This window comes from Rhea pennata, chromosome 11, assembly GCF_028389875.1.
Source record: "Rhea pennata isolate bPtePen1 chromosome 11, bPtePen1.pri, whole genome shotgun sequence".
Classification (NCBI taxonomy): Eukaryota; Metazoa; Chordata; class Aves; order Rheiformes; family Rheidae; genus Rhea; species Rhea pennata.
The window spans coordinates 11,298,713-11,321,007 of NC_084673.1; the positions used below are offsets into that span (position 1 = coordinate 11,298,713).

Consider the following 22,295-nt stretch of genomic DNA (forward strand, 5'->3'; position numbering starts at 1 on the left):
TTTGCATAGATTTCCCCCCCCCCCCATTGTTTTAAGTTGTAGGATGTCGCATTTCATTTGTTTCCTAATAAGCTGAAAAAAAGGAATAGGAAATTAGATGAATCTTGCACTGAGCACTTTGATGGTTACTTTCAAAATACTTATATCCTAGATGCTTTTTCCTGTAGAGATTTCCCTATTTCCTGTTGTACAGAAGATTGCTCTCAAGGGAAGGCATCTCATCACTCTGCTCCTCTCATGAAGTTCATACCCTTTTTTTCTGTCTATCTTACTATCAGTAAAGGTACCAAAAAACTAAAATTTCAGCCAAGGAGTGATGTGTACACCTGTATGTCTTTTCTGATATCTTGTTGTGAATTGCAGGTCTAATCCATCAAATGTTTCTTCCAAATTTTCCTCCTACGAAAGGGGAGGATATAGCAGAAAAGAAAACATCATGTTTGCAGAATTAGCAGTTTATTTGCAGCAGAACAGGCTATCTAATGCTTTTGGGCAAGTGCAGGCTGAACTGCCCGCATTCGTGTATCCCAGAGGATAGTGCCGAGTCAGAATTATGCTAAGCCTAAGTGTAGCACTTGACTGAATATAAGTTGTTCCTGCATCAGAAATGACTTCAATCTAAGTAGTAGGTAATCTGAAAAGAATTCTATAAAATACTATATGCATATTATATATTAGCATTTTTCTACAATTACCATATTTGGTCAATTACACATTTCTGCAATTTCAATATTATTTTCTTAAATGAGTTTTTTCGTTATATGGTGATTTTAAATGTGGAAGGTGGGGAATTAATTTCATAGTAGAACAGTTGCTGAGGAGTATACCTAACAAGTGTTCATAATTATAGAAAATTCCAGTGACATTAATACTGATTTTGTATTGCGTTATTAGCTACACTAGGTTTTTTTAATTCTAGGAGTTTATTAATGACTACATCTAAGATTCTTTTCCATTGCACTTAGCCTCTCTAAGTGATTAGATACCCTCTGGAAGAGTTCTCATGTGTATTAATGATACGCTTATGAATGCTTCGTTTGTTTTTAGTACTGAAGTTTCTGTAATGGTAGACACAAATAAAACAGTAACAAATGAAAACAGAGCTTAAATATGATCTTACTTTTGTCAACAGAGCTTTCTTAGATTTTGGAAATAGTTTGATAAACCTGCACTGACATAAAGCAAGCCTTGGAAGTCTAGGAGCATAAAGATCTCTGATGAACTGAAAATTTTATTGCAATTTTTTGGTCATTTTACATCTGAGTTTTAGAATACAGAATTTGAAGCTAGACATAGTGGAAAACTGCACTGAGTTGCCAAAGCCTTAAACTAAATAATTGGAGATGGATTTTAATTTAAAACTCTTGAAATTATTTCATTTCAGTGCAGATCCTGCTGTTTAGATATCATGAGCAAAAAAAAAATTACATCTTACTAGAGTCTAATGAAATGGACTTAAATGATCTGTATTTTATAATTATGAAAAAAAGTGCAGAGCGTTGTATGTCTTGGGGGCAAGTGTGTTACTCAGATTCTTGAGTTTTGTGCTTTAAAACAGAATCAATCATGTTACCTATTTTACTATGAAATATGGTATGCTATGCTCGAACTCTTCACAGTATGTGAATATAATTATGTATTTGTTTATATAGCAGTCTGAAACCTGTATAGTAAAAAGGAGTTATTTCATACTTTTAAAAACAAATTTGATTTTGTTGATTTAAAAACAAATGGAACTCAGAAATTTACAATAAATTTACCTTTGACTAGGCTACTTTTCCCCCCACACACTCCTCTCTCAGCTTGAGATGTTTCCTCTCTGAGCTGTCACCATTCATGTTTACTTTGTATTTCTCTGTGAAAGAAGTTTGCTGAAACTCAGATCAGCCCATATTCTTATTCTTGAACAGCAGCTCTTCCAATAGCATTGCCTGACCACAATTGTGGAATTCCCTTTTGTTTTCTGGTGCCAGTGCAGAAGTGAAGACCTGGGGAAGGAAGTTAGTTTATATGTATGGGCATGAAATTGTGGGTCCAGTGGAATATTCTCTGGAAGTTAACTAACTTCCAGTTGATAACTGTGCAAGAACTTCCTGGTGCCTTTGAAATGGTCATTTTTGCTAATTGGGTTTATAAACTAGGACAATTAGAGAATTTTTCAGGACCTTTTTTACAGAAATTTTTCAGGAATAATGAGTGCTGTGTCCAAGATGAAGTCAAAAATACTTGACTCTTTCTTCGTTTGTTTTCCCAAGCAGTTATTGTCCTATATTATTCTTTCTAATAATTCCCTAAATGCCAGGGCAGTTCTGGATGAGTGGTTATTATCTTTAGTGCTGGCTTTCACTTTTTTCGTCTTCACCCAGGTGGTCATAGAGATCCGATTTTTATATGGGAGAGTTCTGTGTTAGGAAGACTGATTGTGTTTACTGAAACAGCTATTCTAGTTGTATTTGATTTGTCTATGTTCTACTTTTTGATGTTTTTAGAATATACAGCAGTGCACTACAGGAAATACTGAAGTTCTTGGGACCGTCAGGAAACAAAGAACGTAACGTAAGAACCAGGACACAGCTTGCTCTATGTGCAAAAATAAATTCAAAGATGACAATTCATTAATTCGGGCCTTTGACATGTTTTTCTTTGATCTTTCTCCAAAGCTTGCTATGCCATGCACACAGTATTTGTCTTTAAGGAAGAAAAGAGTTTTTGCTATAGATGACTGTACAACTAGGGAAAAGACTATTCTGTTTTTTTAATTAATCACTCCATGCATTTTATGAAAAGAAAAAAAGATCATGTGCTAGAAATAAAAGCTACTTTTTCTGGTGTAAAGCTATACTTTGTTATATGGTTTTCCAGGCCTCTTATGTAGTTTCAGAATGAACTAAGGGTAGTCTGTAAGCTGTGGGTGTTATGACATCTCTGTGTTGAAAATCAAGATGTCAGACAGAGAGACATTCTATTTTTGTTCAATTAATATCGGAGAGCATTACATCAAAGCAGTAAACTCCTCTTGTAGCAACAGATGCAGCAACCCTGAAGCCTATTTTCTCTCTTGTTACATTAGTGTTTAATTAAAGAAAACAACTAGTTGGAGGCAGTTTCTTTCTGTGAAATGTAATGAAGATTTATTTTGTAAGTGACCTTCACTGTATTAGCTGAAACAGTAATCAGTAAAATTAATAGAATAATCAAATTATATACAAACTCATAAATCATCATGAATATGCTGTCAAAAATACAGCTCTTAGTATGTCCTATTGTTTCACAACTGTATTAAAAATTACAGCTGCTGATTCCTGCCTTGATAGGAACTGAAATGGCATTTAAAGGCTGTGTATGATGGAAAGCTACCAGGCCAAAAATCTTCACAACTGTTAATTTAGCTGTAATATGATTTGATGTCACCAGGGCAAAGTTGAAGCTGAGTACAGTGTTGGTGCTATCTTTCAGCAAAAACTGAATTATTGGTGAAGGCAGTAGCCAGTTAATTAGAGTAATATCAGTTTAAGCGTCTGTCATTTAGGGTTAATAGTATCAAAGAATTGCCTTGTACTTCAAGTACAGTCAAATCTTCTTGAATAGTCTATTGTATGAAAGTAATGTTAACAATGATTTTACTTTGTCATAAATTATTGAGATGCCATTTAGTTTATTATTTCAATTTCTGTATTTAAATAATTTTGGCAAGTTCTTCCAAATCACGTCGTTTTTCATGCTAGACTGTTTTAATAGGTATTTCAGCTCTTTGTAATTGTTTAACATAATCAAAATTCCTTTCTATTTTCATTTAGAAAGAAAAGTTTTCTGCTGGCCTACTATGAAAACAGGTCATGCCCTTTTCCACTGGATAGCAGGCTACTCTTGAAAATAAGTCATTCACGTTTTTGCGCAGCCAAGCAGCAAAGTTCTTTCAAAGCATGCTGGATAAAGTGCATTTATCAAAAAGTCCTTGAATGTGGTTGATGTTAAAGGAAAAGTATAATTTATGCAATTTTTGACAAAGGAATCTTGGTTCTAGTTAGGTTAATAGTTCTAATTTTTTATGGTAAGCCACATGAAATAAAGTTGCCTGAGTTGGTCTGGAAGATCCTAACACATGTTGTATCAGGTTAGAAGCCTCTGATTGCAGCATTACAGTTAATAAACCCGTGACCCAAGGCTCTAGAATATTCTTCAGTGAGTATTGAACCTTTAGATCATCTTCAGCTGGATCATCTTTAACAACCAACCACCAGACCATGAAAGGTGGAATACAATATGGTATAATTTCCCCTTACTTTTGCATGGGTAGAAGCCATGTTTTTTGGGGACAGGATCTTCTCATTTGCCCAGTAAGTGATACTGTTGGCCTTTGTTTAGACTGCCACCCTCCGGAGTAGAACTGTGAGAGATGTCAGCTGGTATCACTTTTAGCTGTCTGCCATGCTACATCATTCACATGCTTTAGAAGGTACTGTAGTCTTAACTATCTTTCAACTCAGTTTTTGAATACCAATGTGGATCCTATTTTAGGAAGTTAAGTGTGCAGAATTAGAGGTTTTTTTCATCTGTGTCATCTAAGAAGGCTGTAAACGCAACATTATTGCCTGGTATTATTGTATAAGGCATAAGGAGTAAAAAAGATGTGAATGTTCTTCAGTTAATTTTTCCTATTTGTAGTGGCAAGATGGAACTTAGTGTATCATGTATCCTAGAGACAGCTGAAGCTTTTCAAAACTGCAAAACTTTCGTTTTTCTTGTATCAAAACGTATTTATTGCACTACATTTGTTTGTTTTAGTATTATGGACCACCTGGTAAATGCCTGGTGAGCAGCACAAAGTTGCGTACTTTTCCTCTAAAAAGAGGTCCCTCTTCTGCTTGGCTGAGTGTTACATATTAAAGTTTTATGCCAGATTCTTCTCTTTATGGTGGTGGAGGAGAAGGGCTCAGGGCACACTTGGTTGAAACTCCTTTCTAGCCTTTACTAACCATACTCAGTTTGGAGGAGATGAAGAACAGATGCTGCAGCAGAGGGGGACAGAAAATTTCCAAAACCCACTCTGATAGGAGGGGCCTAATTCAAACACCAAAAGGACCCCAGTATGAAAGAGTTTGGCAAAGAAGTGGACTTTGATACTGAATGCCAACATTGAGAGGCTACTGACTGCGTAGAGATACATATATTTGAAGAAATATGCTGTCTGCGTAAGATGAGCCTTTTTGTGAGTTGAATCTATAAGCCATATACTGAATCAGGACAATTGTTAGGGGAGCCATCTAATGCTCTAATGTGGCACCACTTGATCAAATTTCAAAGCCATTCAGAACACTAACAAATGTCACATTTGAGATTTTATTCTCAAAGTGAAAAGCATTGTAAAGAGAATATATCTGTTGCCATTAACATCTGCTCCAGTTCGGAGAGCACCATGTATGTTGTTACTAGGTGTAGAGGAACCATGTTCCTTAACATTTGTTGCTGGGGTATGCTTTCCTGCTTCCATTCAGTGGGCAGTCTTGTGTCCTCATTGTTGAAAGCCTAGGCCTCAGAACCTCATGTTATCCTGGAATGCTAGAGTTGGCAGATGTGTGGAGCTGATCACTATTGTGACCCTTCTTTGCTTGCATTCAACTTAGTAGCTGTCTGTCCTGCTCTGCAAAAGTGAAATAATTTTCCATGAAACTAACTGAGATAATTCAGGGCCAAGAATTCCACTCTTCTTGTATGTGTGTGGGGGGAAAGTGACATAGTTTAGCTTTGTGTCTAAAGGTGCTTTTGTGTCTTCATCAACTAATGAAAGGGTATGAGTTTGTACCTCAAGCCGGACTGTTGATGTTCTTTTGTAGCATGGGTGAAGTCTAATGAGAGCATCAGGAAGGAAGATTAATTTGTTACACCTCTAGAACTGTGAACCTGAGACTTGCAGGCCCTTTTGATAAATTCTGATTTTCTAGTTTCATAGAATCAGTAAGGTTGGAGATCATCTAGTCCAACCTCCCTGCTCAGCAGGGTCACCTACAGCATGTTAGACAGGGTTGCATCCAGGAGGGCCTTGAACATCTCCAGAGAAGGAGACTCCACAACCTCTCTGGGCAACCCGTTCCAGTGCTCCGTCACTCTCACAGGGAAGAAATTCCCCCTCATGCTCAGGCGGAACTTCCTGTGCTTCAGTTTCTGCCCATTGCCTCTTGTCCTGTCACACGGGACAACTGAAAAGAGTTTGTCCCCATCCCCTTGACACCCTCCCTTCAGGTACTTGTACACATTGATAAGATCCCCCCCCTCAGTCTTCTCTCCCCCGGGCTAGTTTGGAACAGAATGAACCTCCTTAATCAAAACTCGCATCCTAGTATAAAAATGAGTGATCATACCAAACATAGTGTTGTGCATACCATCATGTAGATACTGAGTTTGTGCTTCTCCTGAAGCAAAGTTCATTGTTAGCAATCTTCACGTTACAGTGTTAGGATGTTTCTCTGTTTGGTTTTCTTTGTTCTGATTCTTAAGGCTGAACTTTTCAAGGTCACACCAACTGTTGTGATTCCTTTGATGGGTTATGAGTGTATTATATATACATTCATGAATATATACATGCATGTATATATATATGGCTTATGTGTTTTTCCCCCACACTCCATGTTCATAACCAGTCTTTCTAATTTGCCTAGATATTGTATTTAAGATAAGAATATGTAATTCTGTTTTATAATACAGTATACACTGTAATTTAAAGGATTAGCGTGACTACATCTTTAATACCCGTCTAACATTGGCTAGGCGTCAGACTAACCATAGGAAAATCAGTATGAGAAAGGCAAGCTAGCTTGCTGGAATGTAGTTCTCCTAGGTTTCCTTCATTAGAATAGGATTTTCCTGTTTTACAAAGAATTTTTTTTTTAATGAATTTCAAAACCTTAGTAGCTTCTCACAAATGCCAAGAAATGGCAAATAAAGTGCATGAATTTGAAAAAAAGGAACCATATTGTTATTTTTGTGACAAGGGAAAAAGCCAACTCCTCCACATGTAAAAAAAAGGGATTTTCTTAACTGTGATCAGTTTTCAGATATATTTTTCAGATTCATCCAAAATTACGAGTGTACTAAAATTAGAGAAATTCTACAGAAAATATACAGAAATAACGGTAATGCATGTTATGTCCTGATTTGCTGTTAAACCTCAGTTCTCCACAGATAAGAAACTAAGGGCAAGCTTTGCCATATAGACTCTTTAAAAATAGATTTATTTTCTCCTGTTCAAAATTAACCTTATTTAGTGAAAAACAATGAATGACAAATACAACTAAATATTTCTACAATACTGTATTCAGTGCGTGCATATGTACTATGCACTGGTGCATGCATCTCTTGTGCGCAAGAACGACTCACGGTGTCTCCTTATACTCTCAACTGAAAATAAAACGGAAGAGAGCTGTAGCCCATCCTCATTTCTTCTGCAGTTTAATAAACATCAACAAAACAGTGCAAAAAACAGGGGTGCAGCATGGATTATGTAACTCATATAATTACATATTCTTACCTTAAATACAGTATCTAGGCAAACTGTGTTAACAAATGACTTTCTGGTTTTTAAACCTCAACTTTGGTTCTGTCTGCCTTCTGTGAGCAGAACTTCAGATAGCTAGGTCACACCAAAGCTCGGCTGAATAGCAGGAACTCTAAGGAAACTTACAGTATCCTTTTCTGGTATGGTATAAAACAGAACAGTGCCTCAGTGCATTGAATGTGCTGCACACTGTTCTGCGATTTCTTGATATCTTGCTATTTACTTTTGAATAGAAAAAGAACGGAAAAGAACAGAGATAGGTAGTTTGTAGGGCAAAGGAAGAATTATCTAATGTCACTGGGTAGCATTTGGTTTTCTCTGATTGAACAGTTTTCTGTCAGGGAAAAGGAGATACAGTTTATGCAAATATACAGTTTATTTGTGCTTTTCTTGCTCCTCCAAATACATGAGAAGAGGCCAGTGATAGCTGATTGATCTCAGTGAACCACTGGAGAGTCTTAAGAAAAATTCAAGATTCCCAAGACTGATCACTGAAACAGTCTAGTCCTGAAACTGTATTGTAAAGGATCAGACAAATCGTAATGTGCCAGGTGTTAGTATCAACCTAAGATGAGTAAGTTTTCTCAGATGTTTGAGAATTAAAGATAAAAGTCATCTGAAGTGTTACGAAAGTCATGTTGCTTACTGTGACAACAAAATCTTTCAAAATGCTGAAACTTCAAGTCTGTAAGTCCATTTTGAAATTTTGTAATTCAAAACTTAATGTACTAGAAAGTGATATACTTGACTACAATTTAGCTGGGAAGTCTTTTGAATGCTTAGTTACAAGTAGTTAGCAGTGCAGCAGAGGTGAGTGGTAGGTATATGTCTCTGAGTAGAAGCACCATGTTATTAGGCAGGAAAGCATGCAAAATGTAGCAGCAGATTGCTTCCTATAGTAACAGAATCACAAACTGTGTGGCAAAATGTACTCATCTTGCATAGATCTGTTCCTTTGGCTATTCAGTACTGAGTTTGACTTGTTGACGTCTGCTCTGGGACTGTTGTTCTCAACTTTATCAATTGTACTGCATCAGAAACAAAGTAGAGAAGCGTGACCAGAGTATTACAGACTCTCTTATTAAAAACTCTTTGTAAAAGCTGGTATAAACACAAAAATAACTTCTTCATATTTAAATGTCATAATTTAGTTTCTTTGAACTCTGAGTCTCCCTGTAGTTTAAGAACGGATTAGCTTTTGGGTAGTTTTAATTTTCTTAGTTAGTCTTATGTATTAGGATTTGTTTGTAAGTGAAAAAACTAATATTGAATAGCATAAATAAACTAGTTTTCAGACAACTGACCTGTGAAGCTGGTTCATTCTCCTGTTTAGGAGATTTCTTATCATCATTCCACACACACAATATCATGAGCAACTGTATCTTAACATAAGCAGAACCTGGAGGAATCAGTATTTGGAAGAGGTCGCCTTTAGACTGCAAGAAGTGTTCATTCAGCTGAGCACTTCCCAGTGCTCCCAAAGCTTAAGCTGCTTGTAGCCAGTAAAGTTCCCATGCTACATTTTGCGAAAGTAGAGAGAGAAATTCTGAATTGGGTATCACACTTAAGTCTTTCAGGAATTTGATTTTCATTTGTTTGTTTGCATTCTTATTCTACACTATGTAAAACGTAGCCTGTTCAGTAGATCTTCTGTGTACTTTGTAAATTGGTGCTTTTCTGGACTGAATGACTTAAAAGTCTGTGACATCTCAAAGCGATAAGTGTTCAAACTAATGTGACTATTTTGAAGGCTATGACAAATGCTAATACAAAAAATGTTAACAAATTATCCTTTACAAAACCACTTGACTTGGTTTATTTTGATTATCTCTTTCAGAGATTAAGGCATTATTAAAAATGTTTTGCTACAACATACAGAGTACTTTGCCTTGCTTATTGCAGATACTCAGATTGTTTGCAGTCAGTTATGATAGGAGTAACTTTTACTTTTCTAATACGTTCCAGGATGTGTGCTGTATTTGGTGGTATCTATTGTCTTCGCCATTCTGTGCAGTGCCTTGTAGTGGACAAAGAATCTGGACGGTAAGGGTAATATAAGTAACCTTCTGTTTATATACAAAATGCAGATGAAAAATGCATTAAGCCAGTTTTTAAAAATGATTCTTCAAAGATTCTCCTTGGTATTAATAACCCATCAGCCTTGATTAAAAGTAATTTGTGTATAGGTCCTCCAGAACAAGGAAAGTGGGTCTAGAATATAGAAACTAAATTAATTTCCCTGTGATATTACTACAGCTCCTGATCACCCAAGCTTGGAAGACAAATCATTTCGGCTGCCGGGGGGCTGGTGATGAGTGATGTTAGTTTTCCTTGTGGCCTTACCTACTCTAATTGATTTTCATCAGATGACAACAAAGCCCTCTGTTATTGCGTTTTTAAAAATGGAGCTCACCTAAAGACTCATCAGATTAATCTTTGCTGATAATGCATGTCACTCCAAGAGAAAAGACTTTAATGAGTTTTTAGGTAGATTGTTGTCATAAACTATGCTGCCCTGTTATCATAGGATAAATTCTTTTACAACAATATCAGGACTGTAGGCAGGTTTAAATTTGAGCAAAGAAAAATCCACCCATATTTTTGTCCATACTGACATTTTTCACACCTGTGAAGATTGTCATGGTTTCTGTTACATGCATTCTAACAGTTACTAGCTTAATGCCTGTGATAATACTTTTGGTTCTTTTAAGAAATTTTTTAGCTTAGTTTTTATGATTGAAAACTTCAAAATATTGCTTTGAAAAATTTGAGAATTAAACTAGGAATATGTAGTAAGGTTATATGATAGTATTTTATTAGAGAAATTAGTAGTTAAATAATCAGTACAATATCTTTACTTTCCAACTGGAAAGTACACTGCACTGCACAGTTAATTTTTTTAGCGTGAAGTTTATAACTAAATTTGTTATGACATGGTCAAGTAGTGTGTTTTTTTCTTGAAGTTCTGTAAACAACAGTTTACCTTTCCATTGCTAGTTTGACCTTCTAAAGTTCATTGGAAAGCTTTAAAACTTGAGATGCAGGTGTGATAGTAATTCATCATAAGTGTTCCCAAGTGCATGTTCATATGCAAATGAATTTATGTTCCTTTCATAAACTATTTTTAACAGTAATATTTGAACTCATAACTAGTGAGCTTCATTTTCCAGCGCTGTTTGAATAGTTGCTTGTTATTTCAGAGGGACAAAACTCTGAGCTGCTAAGAACTTCCAAACATCATTCTGTGTAGTTCTTACTGATCAGTGATGCTGGTTTCCTAATTTCCAGCTTATTTTGCACATTTTCAGGATGCTAGAAGTGAACATCTTTTTTTTAGTAAGATTATATGTTTTCTGAAAATAATTTGGAGGACTACATTTTGTTTAAATTGCCTTTATGCTTTGGATCTAATAAATTTGTCAGAAATTCTGACAGATTTCAAGCCTCCCTGTTTAGCCTATTAGGCTGATTTAATGGCTCACTCTTGCTGTTTCCACTTAAAAATGTAGGATTGATTTTGAGGTGCAGAAATACTGCATATTTTTGAAAGACTTTACCAGACTCTCTTTTAATTCTAAAGCATTATTTTTTTAATAATGCCATTATCTGTTGCTGAACGTGAGGCAGCACAACCCATGCAGCTTCCCCTGTTCAATCACTTGCCGTTTGCTTTGAACTGCCTGCCTGCCTGTGATTTTAAGTATTGACATACATAATACAAACACCTGGTGGCCGGTATTTTCCTTACCTCCTAAAGATATTTTCTGTTTGTTTTCTGTCTGTCTCCTCTCACCTGAATGTAGTACAGCTTTTTACTTCTTCATGAAAGTCTTTCACTACAATGTAACTTGGCAAGCTAACCTTTTTTGTTTGTTTGGATCACCTCTAAATCCCTTGTTTTCCTTTTTTTTTTTTTTTTTTTTTTTTTTTTTGTTACCACTTTTCCTTACAATGCATTTTCCCTCCTGCACCAGCTTGATTTTCCTCTTGACTCTAAACTTCGCTGTTTTGCCTGCTAAAGATCAGCTATCAAATTGTTAATAAGGGTATTTATGAGTTACTGAGGTTTTGAGTCAACAGTCCATTAATAGTAATTGATAATAGACAAAACCATGTCTCTTTGTCACAGACCACCTGTAGTTTCAGGGACAACTTACGTTGTTGATTACAAATATATCAATCTCTGAACAGTAGAAACTTAATCAAATTTTGCAGTGTTCATTGCTATTTTATAAACATCTTGCATAGGTTTCCAGACTTCAAGATCTTCTTGTAGTTAGTGAACTGTATTTTTAATGCTCTGCTCTAGTAGATGTAAGAAAAATTTGTATTTATAGGTAAGTGCCATGATTATCTAATTATTTTCGTTCATTTAGACTTTACTTTGAAGTTCCCTAAATATTACTAAAATTAAATTTCAGTCTTTTCTAGACATGACTAGTAGTCTCTCTAGCATAAGAAAAGTAAGAAACAATATCATTACCTAATTGAATTGCTTTTTCAAAATTTTTTTTAACTATCCATAACTATATATCCAGAGAGCAGTAGATTTTGTCCCAAGCATACAGTTATATTTATCAAGTTACTGTAGCCCTTTTTATAGTATGTGAGTTTCAGGGAAAATGGTATGAAAGTATGAAAACTTTTAGATGTACTACTATTAAGATTTTTAGTAGTCCAATTAAAAATTTTTATTTTTCTTTTGCTTACATCATCAGATTAGGTCTGGCATTTTAATACATGTGCAGAACATGTTGCACTCTTGATAGAACTCTAATGCTCTATTAGGAGAATAAAAAAAAGTACATGGTGTTGCTTAGCTTGAGGAAGAAGAAAATTGAATGTATTTATGGTTATTTATGATTATTTTCTACTTAGTAGTAAGTAGGTAGTCACTTATTTGGTTTTATCTGATAAAATTCAAGATATTTTAAGTTACCTGAGTTGCATTGAAAAGAATGGTGGGCATTTTATGGTGATCACAGTTTAAATACGTTTCCAATCACGTAATCCTGTCTCAAAAATGGAAAAGACGTGATAAATGTAAATTTATATATCCGTAATAAAAAGATATAGCAAACACATAGTAATTTACATATCTTTCTTGAAATATTGCATACTGGCTTTGTCAGTGCTGGTAAGTCCATTTCAAGGATGTCGCCCTTAGTCCATTAGTTTGGATAATGAGCCCTATAAAGTACATTTATAACTCATGGCACTGCAAGGAGATGGATTCTAATTTTCATCCTTTTATCTAGACACATTGAAAGAAGGTCAATGGAGGGTTCTGTATGATTCATTGTCCCAACACATATCAGATGACAGAGACCTGATAATGTCAGTGCATAAGTGTTTTCCATATTTGGAAGCAGTACTGGAAAGAAATTTTCTTGGCATCATCCTTTGAAGAATAGTGGCGACTGATACCAAAAGCACAATCTCTCTTTCTGTTTAAAATCTTACCAAGCACATGACCTGATAGCTATTCCTGAACAGTGGAGAGGAAACAACAGTTAGCAGGAAAATAAAAAGCGCGTAGTTGCTTTTGCTGGCCTTAAGTGATGCAGTATGATGTTTAATCAGCCTTTCCCCCTCCACAGAATGTTTGGGGGGAGGGCGGCAGGCAGAGGAAACTGTTTGATAAACAATCAGGACGGTTATAATTGGATATGAACTGTACCAGCTTGACTTCCTTGTTCATTTGCAGTGCGTAAAAGAGCTGCTTGAGAATGAAATCAGTTGGGCTAACATTAAGGAAAAAAATCTTCCTAAAGTAGTAGGTGAAACGCACGTTGAAGAGAATGCTGTTTAAACGCTGTGTGAAGAATCCTGCACGTACAAAGTTAAACCATTGCGGCCATTAGATGTTTTGACTGTTTTGCAAGTTCTCTCTTGAATTTGAATATAGTTGTATATGTAGTACACATGCCTTTGAAATCAGTATTAGAAGTTAGTATTACAACAAGTTAATGGTGATTAAGTACACTTCAAAATACATTTCAAAATAAGCATTTCATCTACCCCTTTTCAGCTTTCATTTCACACCGCGGAAAGTAGGTAACAGTCTAAACCTACAAAAGCAAGTGGCAATTGGTTGCATTTATGTATTTAGGTTTGATTTTCATCCTCACTAGTTCAGTAGATTGTTTTGTTCACAGAAACTGATGAATAATTTGAAGTTGCAGAAATGTTGTTTATTCTCAGGACATAATTTTCATATCAGCTATTTACAAGAATAATGCTATGCTATGATAAAACACATTTAAAACTGTAAGGAATCTCTGTATTAGGCATCCTCTTGTTTCCTTGCGTGTGTGTGTGTGTGTGTGTGTGTAAAAGTGTAAGAGGAGATTTACTGTTTTAAATCTTGTATATTAAAGCAACTGTAATATACATCAGGCAAAAGATAAGTAAAGCTGACTTGCTTTACTTTTCTTATTACTATTTATTTTAATAATAAATATTCTGATATTATAGAAAACCTTAAAATATTTTTTGAACCAATATTAAACTTTAAAGATTCTTATGATATGGAAATAAGTAGTCTACATGTTTTGTTTGCAAGCTAAGTTTATAATAGTTTAATAGGAGCCCTTTGGAACTGTAGGTCTTTTTTAAAAAGTATGTGCAAGTTTTCTGTTTGAGAAGATATGTAGAATTAAATAGAATAGAGATCAAAGCATATAGTTTAATATCTATATGCAACTTGCTTTTGTTTCACTTACCTGATTTTTCATATATTTCATATGAAAGTATCAAATTTTTTTCTCTCCTACAGACTTTTTTTCCTCAATGAAATCTGAAATTTAAATCTTGTTCCCCACAGTTTAAGGTTTTTGTTTCTTACCTTCCTATGATTTGCATATCTGTCCCATTTATAAGAGCTAATCTGTTTCATACTTTCATATATTTGTAATGTAAGATTGCTGTGGCCTCAAGTATTGTGACACACTATCATCCATGTACCACGAGGCAGGAAACATTCCATTTTCATGTACAGTAAAATGCCAGTGTTATGAGCCTATATTTTGCTTTAATAATAAAATGATCAATTTGACTTTCTAACATGGTTACCTGTAATTCAGAATAATTGTATATACCATGTATTTCTCTAAGATATATGAGTTTCAGTTGAGTTATTTTAGGATTTGCATGTTAAATGTTTATAGCTAACTTATTTCACAGATTTAAATGATTTTCTCTGTCACTTAATTTCAAAACTGTAATAAAATTATGAATACTTCTGTGGATGAATTCCTTCTTTTCTTACTTTAATTTGAATTTTTTTTAAACAGATGCAAAGCTATCTTAGATCATTTTGGACAAAGAATTAGTGCCAAGTATTTTGTTGTGGAAGATGGTTACCTTTCAGAGAACACATGTAAAAATGTGTGTTACAGGTATGTAATACAGTAATAAGCATAGTAAATCTCTTACAGGATGTTACATACTAGTATTTTAAGTTTAAGTTAAGAGAATATTTCCTTCTGCGTTATCTTTGTGGTGCAAACAACTTAGTTCTGTACATAGTTTTTCTTTCTCGTATGTACTTGAGAGCTTACTGTACCTTCTATGTTTAGGTTTCCTTAAAATTATATTCCCCTTTTCCTTATGGAAATACCCAACCTAACGGATTTCATATTTGCTGAAAGGTCCTTGGAACAGGGAGGTGCCCTTTTCTGTTCTCTCTTTAAATTCATTCAGATTTAGAAATGTATCAACAGTCATTGCTTTCTTGCACACATTTGTGCATGCTCTCTCTCTCTTTTAAATCTTTTAAATCAGAAGGGTATTGAGCTGTTTACATAATGGCAGTCACTCATTTATTGGTTGTCTGTGCTGGGCATTGAAAATACTATATTAATGTTCCAGAGATTAACCTAATTCAGCAAAAGGCAAATTATCCCATTCAAAGTATATGCTCAGTGCAGTATGTACATAGTCATATTAATAAAGATTGTATATTTAACACTCACACAGTACTATGTTTAGATTTGTATTGCCGAACACTGAATCCAAATTGCTGTTTTTCTGTTTCTGTGAGATGTCATAATTGTTTTATTTCATTGTAGGCAGATTTCCAGAGCAGTACTCATTACAGATCAGTCCATACTAAAAACAGATTCAGAGCAGCAGGTATATATCAATTTTGTATCACTTGTATCTGTTTATATCACTTGCTTCTTATGAATTGTATGTATTAATATTTAGTTGTTGGAGTTAATTCATGCTTTTATTTCTGCTTGAATCTGGTTCACTAGTCTCTGTAAAACTGTATTTCTTCTGGTTCAGCGACTTGGATTTCCTTGTTTGTTGGTTGACTATTTTAATTAACGCAATTGCTAAGCTACTGGTTTACTTGCTTTTTACCACTGTTGCCATTAACATGCTGACTGTTAACTGTTAATCAATTATATTGCATAAACTTTGTTGAAAGCTTTTTAACATTCATTTTTACAGCTCAAAATTCTATTTGTATGCATTCAAATCCCTTTTAAAATGTTTCTGCTTTGTCAGAAATATCCTTTAAAATTAAGGTCTGTGGTCTGTGTAAAAAGTATTTCTTCTGTTTAATTTATCATATCCTATGTTCTTATATTTTAAATCAGGACCTGAAAAATAAGAATATAGAAGGCAGAGAATTTTTTGTTCTTCCTACGCCTTGCTACTAGCTGTCCCACGTAAAAGTACTCCACCATTTTTTACATAACGGTGCTCTGCACAGTGTTCAAAAACCACTTTGCAATCTCTTGCCAACAGCAGTTCATAAACTGTCTGTGGCTTATGATGAAAACTAGTTATCAGATTAAAAGCTGAATATCATCATTTTGGAAAGGGCTGCAATGTGATGTTTTCTGACCATTTTGATGCTAAAAAAAAAAAATCAAAAGCAAAGCACCTTTGTTATGAAGGACAAAGGAAGCACTTTTGCCCTTCATAACAAAAGTGGCCTTACTCATTTAGTAGAATTGTTCGTATTTGCAAGCTCTGCAGGATTGATCCCATAGATTCTGTTACTAGTAAACCAGAAAATAAGATTGTATCAATAGGTCTGCAGTTATTTTTCATCTCTAATCAAAATGGCAGTGGTTGTCTGATCTTTCATGTTACTCTGTTTTGATATAGACTTGGGTTTTTTCCTGCATTTCATAAAAGAAACAAATCTATGATGAGTTGTATGTAGCAGAGTTTACAGTAACTACTTTTGTAGAGCTTTCTTCATCTGTTCTATAAATACATATTTATGGGGTTGTTAAACTTTTGCAGAGTACTGAGCAAATACAAATACAGTTATGTTTGTGGTGATAAATATATTTAGGTATGAAATTCTTGGTAATTATTTGTGAGATTCAAATAACTTCTTTTTTTGCAAAAGTATAACAATCTTAAAACTTTGGTTTTTGTAAGAAGATTATCCTTAAGTAACTTCAAGTCAATGTATGTGTTCATGTATACGTGAATAGTACAAATCTGTACCTATTCCAGATAGTCTTTGGTTACTGATCTCATAGTTGCCTATTATGTTTTAATGTTGTATTTTACTTTTTGAACTGAATAGGAAGCCAGTTTTACTTGAACTGTTAGTAGTATATTAGTAGAGTTGCAGTTTGCAGTATTTCAGTGTAAGATAATACTGTATGATGAAATTATTTTTTAATTAGTTTGATATTCAGAATTTTCTCTTCCTGCTTGCTAGGTTTCCATTTTGAGAATGCCTCCAGTGGATCTAGGGCAACCAGCAGTTTGTGTCATTGAGTTGTGTTCCTCAACCATGACGTGCATGAAGGATACTTGTAAGTACAAGTATCTTAAGTGTTCTTAACTGTATTTTTTCCTTTGATTATATCAGCTCTGAGACAAAAATTTAAAATGTGTCTTAGTCATTCCTCTGATGCATGATTATCACATTGCTGCCTGAAAAAACAGTCTATACTGGCTTCTTCCATCAGAAGATGAAATAAATAGTCCATTGTCTTCATTCTGTAGCAATTGTGGAGTTTTTCATTTGGTTTGTGAATCATACTATAAAGTTCTTGCATTTAAGTACGTATTTTTTAATTTACATGCAAGAATTATTTATAAAAGTGTTACTATGATTCTCATAGCAATAAGATATATTGTTCTTCATTTCCAAATGAATCAAATGTGGCTAAAGAACTTGATAGCTGTAGTCTTACTGGTTAAAGAAAAAAAAATCAGAAACAGAAATTTCTCCCAGTGTCCCAATGTAATAATTTTAAAATAGCACCAAGAAAGAGCTTTTTTGTTGCTTTGGCTGCTTTTTGGCTGCTAAGTATTTTTACATTTTAAAAAATTAGAATTTCACATTTTCTTTATTCTACAAGATTGTTAAGATAACCAAAGATTTACTAGAATGATAGGTGAGATTCATTGAGAGCTCTAGCAACTGTTATTCCCCCACTCTAACCAGCTAGAATCATGCAGTATTCAACACAAAATATTGGCAATCTCTTAAGAAATTACTTTTCTTAAAAAAATTTTCTGCCAAAAATTTTCAAAACTCCCAAATATTTCTGAAATCCTTTTTTTAAAAAAAAAATACTGTCAGCAAAAGATGAAGTCTTTTCTTCTCTTTAGATTTACTTTCACTATTAAAATAGTGAGTCTTTACATCAGTAGGTGAAATGAATCACATGAATCTGATGGCTTGGCTTTAGAGCTGTTTTTTTTTTTTTTTTTTTGTTTTTTTTGTTTTTTTTTTTTTTAAGACTGCTTTCTTTGAGTATTAATTGAAATAATTGATGACTGCTGAAAGGTTTGGGTGAAGGTAGGGTTATGTCCAATCATGAGATTTGTTAATTTCAGAAGGGAATTTGCTATGTTCCTTGATAAAATAGCTATGGGGGACCCCCGTACACCCTTCCTGGGAAACCTGCAGACATGACTACCTCTTTGAAATGCCCGTACACCAATGCACGCAGCATGGGGAAGAAACAGGAGGAGCTGGAGATCTGTGTGCGATCGCAGGGCCATGATCTCATTGCAGTCGCAGAGACATGGTGGGATGGCTCACATGACTGGAATGCTGCCATGGATGGCTATGTGCTTTTTAGGAGAGACAGGCCAGGAGGGCGAGGTGGTGGAGTTGCTCTTTATGTGAGAGAGCAACTGGAATGCATCGAGCTCTGCTAGGGGTAGAGGAAGAGGAGGCAATTGAGAGCTTGTGGGTAAAGATCAAAGGGCAGGCTAACATGGGGGACACTGTTGTGGGTGTCTACTACAGGCCACCTGACCAGGAAGAGAAAGTCAATGAGGCCTTCTACAGACAGCTGGAAGTAGCCTCATGATCACAGGCCCTGGTTCTCATGGGGGGCTTCAACCACCCTGACATCTGCTGGAGGGACAACACAGCAACACACAAACAGTCCGGGAGGCTCCAGCAATGCGTTGATGATAACTTCTTGTCACAGATGGAGCCTACAAGGAAGGGTGTCCTGCTGGATCTTGTCCTTACCAACAGAGAGGGACTGGTTAGAGATGTGAAGGCTGGGGGCAGTGACCATGAGATGGTGGAGTTCAGGATCCTTCAGGAAAGAAGCAAGGCAACAAGCAGGATTGCAACCCTGGACTTCAGGAGAGCGGATTTTGGGCTCTTCGGAGACCTACTTGGAGGAATCTCATGAGTTAAGGCCCTAGAAGGAAGGGGGGTCCAGGAGAGCTGGCCAGTATTCAAGCATCACTTCCTCCAAGCGTGCATCCCTGTGAGTAAGAAGTGCAGCATAAGGGGTAGGAGACCTGCATGGGTGAGCAAGGAGCTCTTGGCCAAATTCAGACAGAAGAAAATACACAGAATGTGGAAGAGAGAACAGGCTAATTGGGGGAATTACAGGAATGCAGTCAGAGTATGTAGAGATGCAGCGAGGAAGGCAAAGGCCCAGCTGGAATTGAGTCTGGCAAGGGATGTCAAGGACAACAGGAAGGGCTTCTTCAAATACATCAGCAGCAAGAGGAGGACTAGGGGAAGTGTGGGCCCGCTACTGAAAGGGGTGGGGGCCCTGGTGACAAGGGATACAGAGAAGGCAGAACTACTGAATGCCTTCTTTGCTTCAGTCTTCACTGCTAAGGGCAGCCCCCAGGAATCCTGCAGCCAGGATGTGAGGGAAAAGGTCTGGAGAAGGGAAGACTTTCCTTCGGTTGAGGAGGAAAGGATTAGAGACCTTCTGGGCAGGCTAGACATCCACAAATCCATGGGCCCGGATGGGACGCACCCACGGGTACTGAGGGAGCTGGCGGATGTTGTTGCCAGGCCACTCTCCATCATCTTTGAAAAGTCCTGGAGAACTGGAGAGGTGCCTGAGGACTGGAAGAAAGCCAATGTCACTCCAGTCTTCAAGAAGGGCAAGGAGGAGGACCTGGGCAACTGCAGGCTGGTCAGCCTCACCTCCATCCCTGGCAAGGTGATGGAACTGCTCATTCTGGGTGTCATCTCCAGACACATGGAGGAAAAGAAGGTGCTCAGGAGTAGCCAGCATGGATTCACCAAGGGGAAATCCTATTTAACCAATCTGATAGCCTTCTCTGATGGCATGACTGGCTGGGTAGATGAGGGGAGAGCAGTAGCCATTGTGTACCTTGACTTCAGCAAGGCTTTTGACTCTGTCTCCCATAACGTCCTCCTAGTTAAGCTCAGGAAGTGTGGGTTAGACAAGTGGACAGTGAGGTGGGTTGAGAACTGGCTGAAAGGCAGAGCTCAGAGGGTTGTCATCGGTGGTGTGGAGTCTAGTTGGAGGCTTGTAGCTAGTGGCGTCTCCCAGGCCTCAGTCCTGGATCCCATCCTGTTCAACTTCTTCATCAGTGACCTGGATGAGGGGGCAGAGTGTCTCCTCAGCAAGTTTGCTGATGATACCAAGCTGGGAGGAGTGGCTGACACACCTGAGGGCTGTGCTGCCATTCAGAGAGACCTGGACAGGCTGGAGAGTTGGGCGGAGAGGAACCTCCTGAGGTTCAACAAGGGCAAGTGCAGGGTCCTGCACCTAGGGAGGAATAACGCTAGGCATCAGTACAAGCTAGGGGCTGACCTTCTGGAGAGCAGCTCTGCAGAGAAGGACCTGGGAGTGCTGGTAGATGACAAGTTGACCATGAGCCAGCAATGTGCCCTTGTGGCCAAGAAAGCCAGTTCCTGAAGGGAGGGTGTCAAGGGGATGGGGACAAGCTCTTTTCAGTTGTCCCATGTGACAGGACAAGAGGCAATGGGCAGAAATTGAACCACAGGAAGTTCCACCTGACCATGAGGAGGAATTTCTTCCCTGTGAGAGTGACAGAGCACTGGCACAGGCTGCCCAGAGAGGTTGTGAGATCTCCTTCTCTGGAGATGTTCAAGGCCCACGTGGATGCAACCCTGTCTAACATGCTGTAGGTGACCCTGCTGAGCAGGGAGGCTGGACTAGATGATCTCCAGAGGTCCCTTTCAACCTTACTGATTCTGTGATTCTATAATTCTATAGTCATCTTGTTTTTAAATTGCAAGTTTTGTTACTTTAGTGATTTTATTTTATTTTAAACTGATGGAATGCTGGCCTTGACCAAAGTATTGAAATACTAATAGTTGTATTTTTTGTTATAGCTAAATTCTAGTTGTAGGGTGGATTTCAAAAATTTCTTTCTGTCTTTTTTCCTCTGTCTTTTAACTTTTACATCATTATCTGTAAATGTGTTTTAACCTGACTTATTTCTCCTTCAAACAATTATTTAAGATAAGTATACAGATAACATCTACTCTTTGATCACACTACATAAATGACAGGCACATAATCTGTATTGCCAGCTGAGTGGAACCAAACTCCTTCACTTGCCCTAAAAATTGAGACTGCAATGATGAAATCATGAACTAAACTCATCGTTCTTCCTGCTAGAAGAATTACTTGAAGACAAATGTTGGCAACCACTGTAACTAATGCAGTTATACCTGAGTAAATCAAATATAATCAAAATATATACTGATGACTGTGACTCATAGCCATAACCTTAAAGATAATAAAAATTATTTTATAGAAAGTAAATGATGTGAACTTTAAAGATTTATAGCTTTTTTTTTTTTTTAAAAAAAAGAAAAAACAGATAGTATTACAGTATTTGAAGTAGTAAACATTTAATTAAGATTACAGGGTGATTTTCATTATTACACCTACCTTTATTTACTTTTAGAATATCTTCCTTTTAGAGTTCATATTTGTTCTTGGCTAAACATAAAAGGGAGTATTAATGTTTGAAGATAACCTTTGGCATATGTAATTTTTTAAAAAAAAAAAGTTAAAATTCTGGTCCTTCTGGAGTCAATGTCATACTTTCTGTGATGTAACTGGGGCTGGGAGATCCGGAAATCATTCAAGATATGTATGAGGTACTGGTAAATGAAATAATGACTCAAATATAGAAAGACTTCAAAGTTAAAAGAACAACATCATATGAATTTGAAGTAACTTAACTATTATGATAGCTATTCATTACTGTTAAATTGAACAAAGTTGTATAGCAATGAAGAAAAACCTAATTCAGCTGAAAACTTGCAGAAAGATAGGTTAAACATCTTCATGATGCTGTGAAGAATACTTCTGTCACTACTAATGAGTTTCCATACAGCTATTCAAAAGTAAGCAGGTCCCTTGATGCAGATCTACAAAAAGCTTTAAAATGAGGCTTTTAAAGTATCTGAATAGATGTAAAATCAGATGGGATAATGCAGCAGAGTAGCTGCCTTTCTATCTGAAGAGAGACCAGTTGG

General features: G+C 36.3%; 1 protein-coding gene across 3 annotated transcripts in view; it reads left to right on the top strand.

Annotated features, from left to right (window-relative positions):
- CHM (CHM Rab escort protein) overlaps positions 1-22,295 on the top strand; it is a 79,134-nt gene that overhangs the window by 44,434 nt on the left and 12,405 nt on the right. For 2 of the 3 annotated variants that reach the window (XM_062584842.1, XM_062584843.1), the window contains exons 9-12: positions 9,518-9,595; positions 14,848-14,952; positions 15,625-15,688; positions 17,250-17,346. In XM_062584842.1, the coding sequence (XP_062440826.1) occupies positions 9,518-9,595; positions 14,848-14,952; positions 15,625-15,688; positions 17,250-17,346 (344 nt within the window). The remainder of the gene's footprint in view (positions 1-9,517; positions 9,596-14,847; positions 14,953-15,624; positions 15,689-17,249; positions 17,347-22,295) is intronic. The other variant, XM_062584844.1, reaches the window with a different exon arrangement.